We start from the raw sequence: 8,371 nt of genomic DNA, 5'->3' as shown, positions 1-8,371 counted from the left end.
ATGGATGCGCAGAGAAAATGAACGGGAAGGCACACTCACGGAGACGCACGCCCCTCGACGCTGACATTTAGAAAACGGGTTCTAAATCCTTCCTGTCATTTGCAAAGGACAGGAAAAGGAGTTGTGGCAAGACCCCGACCAAGGAGGCTGTCTGACTTTTCAGCAAGTGGGACAGATGACATATTAACCTTTGCAACGTTAACAGCTGGTTCGAACAAACCGAAAGACCGAGAAAGAGGAAAAAGCGCTTAAAAATTCCGCCGCGGGGCTTTGCAGGTCTTGCTACCCAAGAGCCCTCAGAAGACAGCCAATTCCTGCGTTTTCCGCTCTGCTCACCCTCCTACCCAGCTTCTCTCTCTCTCTCGGCAACCGCCGCGGCGCAGTAAGTTGGCAGGAGCGAGTCCCCTCTGTTCTCGACTCCCCCGCACCTTTTGAACTTGTTGCTGCTGCTCGGCTCGCCTGCGCCTGGCTTTTGGAAGGTGAAAAGGAGGAGGGAGGCACGGAGGAATGGGGGAAGGGGGAGAAGAGCTCGCTTGAGCTTTATTTATGCTCCCTCGGCGCATCGGATTCGGCTGCTTGCGAGCTGCTTTCTCAGCTTTTCCCGTTCCGGGTGCACCGCGAGGAGAAAGTCTCCGCAACTCAGCCCCGGCGCGCACTTCGTCAGGTATGTACCGCGGCCGAGGCGCGTTGTGCGCGGAAGCAGATGTTGCTGCCGCGGCGGCAGTGGTGGCTGCCAGCTCCCGGGCTCTGTAGCTGTCACACCGCACCTGAGCTGAACTTGACAAGAGAGTAAAGGGGAGATTGGGCGAATGCTTTCGGCAGACACGGCGGGTGCTCGTAGACGTGAGGGAGGAGGATCTATATTAATGCCCTCTAGCCGCGTCCAACGCACAGCACTTCCGTCTCTGCAAATACGTCCCGAGGAGTAGAGGTGGCGACCGGACTCCCAAAGAGACGTGGGGCAGCGGCTGTGACCGAACCTCGGAAGCTACAACAACAGGTCTCCTTCTTGAGATTCCTTTGGCGGGAAGGGCCACTTGAAAAGGGAAGGTTTGAAAGAGCTGAAAAGGAAGGTGGAAGGGTTCCCTAATTCTTCAAAAAAGAATACCACTGAGTGTCTGTCCTTCGTCTCCTCTATCCTACACGACACACACTCCAGACTGTGTTAAGGGAGAAATTAAAGACACCTGTTTGAAGAAATTGAGGCATCTAAAGTCACCTGTGTACTTATTTGTGCCGGGGCTAGCCTGGTCCGACTGCAGGAAGAGATTTGATTAGGTTTGATTAGGTTCACACAATCATTAGGTGTGATTGTTAGGACATTGTATTTTCCCCCCGTTACTCCAAATACCTGTCTTTGAGGGAAACTTGCTCTCTGAGAACTGTGACTTCACCAGGAGCCCTACCTTGGAATAAGGCTGATACCTCTGGACCACATTTCTCAGTAGTATTTGTTTGACGGGAGGAGGTGGGTGATTGTGGCTACTTTGAGTGACCCATTGTAGAGACTTGATTGCCCTTCTGGCCTGCACTTGAAGGAACCATGGCGGCGGGGGTAGCAGCGTGGCTGCCCTTTGCAAGGGCAGCGGCCATTGGGTGGATGCCTGTGGCCTCGGGGCCCATGCCAGCTCCCCCGAGGCAGGAGAGGAAAAGGACTCAGGATGCTCTAATTGTGCTGAATGTGAGTGGCACTCGTTTCCAGACATGGCAGGACACCCTGGAACGGTACCCAGACACTCTGCTGGGCAGTTCGGAGAGGGACTTTTTCTACCATCCAGAGACTCAGCAGTATTTTTTTGACCGTGACCCAGACATCTTCCGCCACATCCTGAATTTCTACCGCACTGGGAAACTCCACTACCCTCGCCATGAGTGCATCTCCGCTTATGATGAAGAATTAGCCTTCTTTGGCCTCATCCCAGAAATTATTGGCGACTGCTGTTATGAGGAGTACAAGGATCGCCGGCGAGAGAACGCGGAGCGTCTTCAGGACGATGTTGATACCGACAACACCGGAGAGAGCGCGCTGCCCACTATGACGGCTCGGCAGAGGGTCTGGCGGGCTTTTGAGAACCCTCACACCAGCACAATGGCCCTGGTGTTCTACTATGTTACCGGCTTCTTCATTGCCGTCTCAGTCATTGCTAATGTGGTAGAAACAGTGCCCTGTGGGTCTAGCCCAGGTCACATTAAAGAACTGCCCTGTGGGGAGCGGTACGCCGTGGCCTTCTTTTGCTTGGATACAGCCTGTGTCATGATCTTCACAGTTGAGTACTTGCTTCGCCTGGCAGCAGCTCCTAGTCGTTACCGTTTTGTGCGTAGCGTCATGAGTATCATCGATGTGGTGGCCATCCTGCCTTATTACATTGGGCTGGTGATGACAGACAATGAGGATGTCAGTGGAGCCTTTGTCACACTCCGCGTCTTCCGGGTCTTCCGGATCTTTAAGTTTTCCCGCCACTCTCAAGGCCTGCGCATCCTGGGGTACACACTGAAGAGCTGTGCCTCTGAACTGGGCTTCTTGCTCTTCTCGCTCACCATGGCTATCATCATCTTCGCTACGGTTATGTTCTACGCAGAGAAGGGGTCTTCCGCTAGCAAGTTCACCAGCATCCCTGCTGCCTTCTGGTACACCATCGTCACCATGACAACACTAGGGTAGGTGCCATCAAGGGAAATGGGATGGAGGTGGAATATGTATGTGGTGGTTGTGCACCCATTTAAGTTATATACTTATTAAGAGCAAATAATCTTTCTCTTTCTTAAATGGGTTCAGGAAAATATTATCTAAATGGTTTTGAAGAACTCTTTTGATCTATGATATGAGTATGACGTAGTGATTGAAGTATTTAGGAAGTTGCTGGCCATTGTTGAGTATTGATGCCTGAAAGTGATAAATACAGAAAGAAATTTAGGAATTCCTGAATATAAAGATCATCAGTATTATATGTATGAAGACATAAAAATATAATGACAATGAAAAGCACAAAATTTGTGTTCAAGTAAAGGTATGAAAATACACACTGTATATTGAAATGCCTAGAAAGTGCTTCAGTGTATTGAACTGAAAAGTTTCCACGTATATTTGAAATATTATTTTCATGTGAATACTTCTGGCGTGCATTTTCCCTCTCAGAACCATAATTCTCATTTTACAGCATTTTAAGACATAGATTATAGATATTATCAAAGGATTTTGTAATATGTATGCACATATTCATATATATGCATTTTCATTATGGCTGATAAGTTATGCAGTGTTTTAGAATATCAGGGCTGAAACTGATCAACTCTACAAAATGCAGTGGAATGATATTTGCAACATATTTAAGTTTCTACGTTCATAGTTTCAAATAAAGAAGCAAGTGACTCTTACCACACTTTTTTAAAGAAACTACAGATCCCATCAGGCAATGGGCGCATATTCATTAAATACACATAGTGGGCAGAGCAGTATCTGATGAGATTGATGGTCACCAAGGGCTGGTTGCATTAGAGAATATTGGGCCCCAATTTCCTTTTAGAATACTTTTCTTTGTTATTTTATTTGGTGGTAATCGTGTTTTGCCACCAAAGGGACATATTCTGAATTAATATTGTTCTTTAAAATTTAAGCTAGAATTAAGATTTTTAGGTGATTGAAGAAAGATATGACATTACTAATAATGTTATACTGCAGAAAAGTAGCAGCATTTATATATTACAGTATATAGTAAAATAAAATGGTAAGAGCCTTTTACTTTTATGAGTTCTTAGATAAGCCAAGTAGTGATGTTAGTGCCCTTTCTTCAGCTTTATGCTGCTTTTCTTGCATGGTTAATCAGTTCAATAGGATTTGGTAATGGCTGTAAGAGAAAAAGTTATTCCCAAGGCTGCTTTTTAAATTTTGTGTTTCAGCCTAATTTAATTGCCTTCTTTAAATGACAATGTGGTTAAAGTCAACTTAATTTTATTAGACATATTGTGTTGAACAGAATTCTCATGTTGTCCTATGGCTAACTAATGGAATATTTTAAATGTGAAGAATTTTGGGCTAAGTCAAGAAATTATGTTAAAGTAAAATATAATGACGTATGGTTTTGATTTAGTCTCACATATTTTTGAAGGCCTACTAGTGGATTTTCAAAAATGAATCAGTGAAAATTCTATAATCTACTGTTTATATTTCCCTTTTATCCTGTTGGTAATTTTGTGACACATTTTGAAGAAGATGCAGAATACCTTAGCAGTGCAGGTGCTTAGTTGTAACCAAGAGGTTTGTGTCTTGTTGTCTTTATGTCATTTGAAGTCTTTATTAAGGACAGGTGGATAGTATAAATCACTATCAGGACTTCAAATTAGAAGTACCTATGAATAAAAAGAGGACTCTATGTTAAGGGGAAATGAAAGAAGTATTAAAAGGAAATACATTTTTAAAAATTAGGTGTCTGTGACAGTGTTTTTCATGAAGTATCAGTAAGTCATTTTAATACTCTATGCCCTCTATCTGATTGAATTTAAGCATTGTTACAATGAATGTTGATGAGATGCTAATTTCATCTGACTAGAAATTTCTATTCTAGACTTGAGAAGTTAGTATTATTTTAAAACTTGTTTTCTGAAATGACTTTCAAATTTTTATTTTATTATGAAATCTATTTTTGTTTTTAGGAAAAGATGAGGAATTGTTAACCACTGATGACAATTTTTATTATATAAATAAAATGCTCAGAAGCATCTACTTTTTGAAATGAATTAAGAAACTAAATCACAATACCTGAGTAAAATCTATGAAATGGTTTTAGTTCACGTGTTCTGAATGTTAGTATGTAAGAAAAATTAAATACACACACTTTCTCAGAACTTGGAAGCAAAATGGGAGTTACTTCTAAGACTTAAGTTCCACTATAGATGAGAATTTTAATTTTCAGGAAATTAAGGTAATTAATGATCCTGGTGTAATATAGCAGTCATGCTTTAAAGATGTAGAAATGTTGCAATCAAGATACAACCCATTTATTGGAGAATATATACGAACATTTAACAAAGCATATGCTTTATAATGTAGCAAAGTTTTCTCAAAAAATGTCTTCTGTTTCTCATCAAAATATATTTTAAATGTATTATACTTTTCTGAAAAAATAGATTTAAAAAAATCCTTCCTTTTGGGTGTCTTAACTTTGGTTGCATTGTGACTCAATAGCTTCATTTAAGAATAGAAAGTATTAACAAAAGCCGTTGCTTGAATTTATTTTTTACACTGTAGTCTTATACGATGAAGTGTAAGATACAAACTTTTTGGAAACTACTCAGTAGTTGCAGCTAAAAATCAATCCGTGTCTGATAGATGACCAGGAATTTCCCATTACAGTCAATGAACTCTTTTTATGTGGCTGTTATTTTTAATGGAGCTAATATTCATCAATTAATGATAATAGAAGTGAAAATGCAATCCTAGACAGTGGTGTTTGAAAGTTCCAGCTCATACAAAATTATCTACATGAAAAGAAAGGGCCAAGAATTTTGTAATTCAGGACTGGCAGAATTATCTGCTACCTCTCAGGTCATTTTAGACAATATTCAGTTGGTTTTTCGGTCTGAAGAAATGAGTGGGTCTATTGTGTATTCATCTAATCATTTTTGTGCTCCTTGAAATAGCATATATATCATTATTCCATATTTTAACCATGCTCGTTACATAAGTAATTATTTAATTTGCTAGTAAAGTGAATGCTTTAAAATATAATTTGAAGTCTACCCATTTCCTATTAATTAAAGTATGAAACATCAAGAGCACAATTTTAGAAATCAATGAAAGAATGTCAGAAAGGTTTTTTTAAAACAATGTTTAAATTGGGCGGCCCTGTATATTTCTTCCTCCATTCAGTCCTTTCTTTCTGAGCATACTTGTTGACCTGCACTGGGCCCTGATGACCCTTTTACTTCTGGCCTCCCTCTTTTCTGCAATGTAACCTCTAGTTACTACCCTAAACTGCCTTGGGAGAATAAGAACCTGGAAGTCCTCTTTTGTCTTAATGACCTCTGGGCAGTAACATCCTGTTGTTATTTTTCATTTAGGTGGTAGTGCTTAAATGGTGTCAAATTTAGGAAATTTCCAAATATTCACCTGTAATCAAAAACGATTTTACAAACATATATTTAGGTTCAGTTTACCATTGAACCTTAGGCTCATGACTTGTGAATTAGAAGAGGTACCAGGTGGCACATTAAATATTTGGGGAGCTATTATTTTAGGCAATACCTGCATTCTTGGTTTCCCTGCAAACCTGGGAAAACAAAAATTTCATTTATAGTGTGCATTCATCAGAAACAAAATATGGTAGAATTACAACTATGCTCCTAGAAAACTTAGTGTAGTTGTCTATTTATAAGACTATCAAAACTGAATCTATAATATTTTAATTTTGATATAGTTGGTAAATTGCTATTTTAAGAAACAAAAAAGCAAAATACTTTTATTGTAATTTTCCTAACAATGTATGAGGAAAATTCCTCTTTTTAGAATGGCATAATTGTAGGGGGATTATATATTTATATAAAATATGTCATATGTATGTCATATATGTTCTATTTCATATAACATACAAGTATGCTATATATCCCATACAACATATACATATATTAACTGTATTGTATATGTTATATACTTTATATAGTGCATGTTATAAAGTATATATTATTAAAAAGAAGAAGAAACTTTGAAATATCTTCCTTCTATTCATCACTATTCTGACTACATAGCTTTAGGGAATGTTGGGAGTGTATCTTGTGGAATCATTTATGTAGAGACTTCTGGTTTACCCAGCAATACTGAAAATGGGTGGAATTATAGTTTCTCCTGTGCCAGCACCTATGCATGAATATTGCTAACGTGTTAATCAAATACATCTTCACGAGGTGCCGGGCTGGGGGGCGGCAGGGGGACCAAAATTTATCTTTTGGGTGAAGAGCCATTCTATGAGTAACATCCATTTTTATTTTGGCATACTATACCACATTTTTTACAGAGTTCTTTATAGAGCATGTTAATTGATGAGAGCTGAAAATGAACTTTTAAAGAGATGTAGAAAATGTGATATGTATTCCTCCTTTAGCATTACAGGGAACCAAATCTTAAGTGTCTTCATTTTGTTTTAGTCACCATTTGAATTAGAGATAATATTTGACGTGACGTATGTATTTTTTGAAAGTGTGTATTCACCCAGCTTTCTATGTCTTTTTCTATAAGCCTTTGCTTGGTTGCAAGACAGAGGTATGTCAGGAAGAGATGAGATGTGTTCTCTTGGCACGGCATCCTAGAAAAGGGACCGGTTTCTAATTTTCAGTGGGTCTGTTACGATTTTTTTTTTCTTTTCAGGATTTCCCTTTAGAGTACAGATAGACTTGATCTTATATATATATTATTTGTATAATTACTTCATTTAATTCTGATGTCATGTATTTGTCTAAACTTTTCTTCCAATTATACTCATCTTTGAAAACGAGTTCATGAAGTTCAAATTTCTTATTCCCTAATTTCTGAATTCCTGGTGGAAGGAAACTTAGCTGTTGTCTATTTAAAATCTGTCATTTTACACATACACGATTGTTTTTGGCCTGCCCATAGTTACACAATTAAATATCAGTAGTACTTCTTGAAATTTCAATTTTCTACTCTTTTTTTTCCCCTGAAGACCTTAAAACATTATCTAGAAATGTGCAGTACTAATTAGCTGGGGGTTACTGCAGATGCTCAGGGATAAGAAAGGAATAAATATGTTCTTTATCCTATTATTTTAATGCATTTCTCTCCTAGGTCTACTCTCTGTGACTCACTCTTTCCACATCCCTCAGTATCACTGCTAGCTCTGCATTTATTCATACAGTACTGGAGTTTATCATGAGGTGCCCAGTTGATATAACGCAACCCTGTGTTTCTCATCTGGTGAACTCTTAGGCCATTTGGGGGAAAACTACTCAATGGTGAAATTTTACCTGGCCTGATGGAGAAGAATATAAATCAGTTACTTTGTCTGAATTATCTATAAAGGAGTTGGCCTGTAGATTGTTAAAAACTGTACAATTTAACTTCTCTTTCATTGAAAGAAGGGGAAAGGTGAAAAGAACTTTCCCTGAAAAGGAGGTATGATTCTTCCTGCAGAGCTGTAAGAATGATTTGACTTTTTTTTCCCTACTCTCCATGTGTCTTATATTGTTTTCTGAGCATGAGTATATATATAGAAATAGGCATTGTTCTCCCACTAACTTCAGCAGCTAGATTTGACGGTGTGAGATATGATCTGGTATTGAAAAGAAACCCAGGGTGAAACACCATCTCTACATTTCTGTGTACATTTGCATATCTCCTTGCATTAGTAGATTCCACTGGATT

General features: G+C 39.1%; 1 protein-coding gene across 1 annotated transcript in view; it reads left to right on the top strand.

The window, feature by feature from the left end:
• Positions 1-543: 543 nt before the first annotated feature.
• The window catches only part of KCND2 (potassium voltage-gated channel subfamily D member 2), a 456,340-nt gene continuing 448,512 nt past the window's right edge, over positions 544-8,371 (top strand). The window contains exon 1 of the mRNA XM_024757792.1: positions 544-2,658. Within this exon, the coding sequence (XP_024613560.1) occupies positions 1,544-2,658 (1,115 nt within the window). The 5' untranslated portion in view covers positions 544-1,543. The remainder of the gene's footprint in view (positions 2,659-8,371) is intronic.

Source organism: Neophocaena asiaeorientalis, unplaced genomic scaffold, assembly GCF_003031525.2.
Source record: "Neophocaena asiaeorientalis asiaeorientalis breed wild unplaced genomic scaffold, Neophocaena_asiaeorientalis_V1.1 scaffold116, whole genome shotgun sequence".
NCBI lineage: Eukaryota > Metazoa > Chordata > Mammalia > Artiodactyla > Phocoenidae > Neophocaena > Neophocaena asiaeorientalis.
The sequence above is the reverse complement of the archived record's forward strand: the minus strand, read 5'-3'. Positions and strand labels throughout refer to the sequence as shown.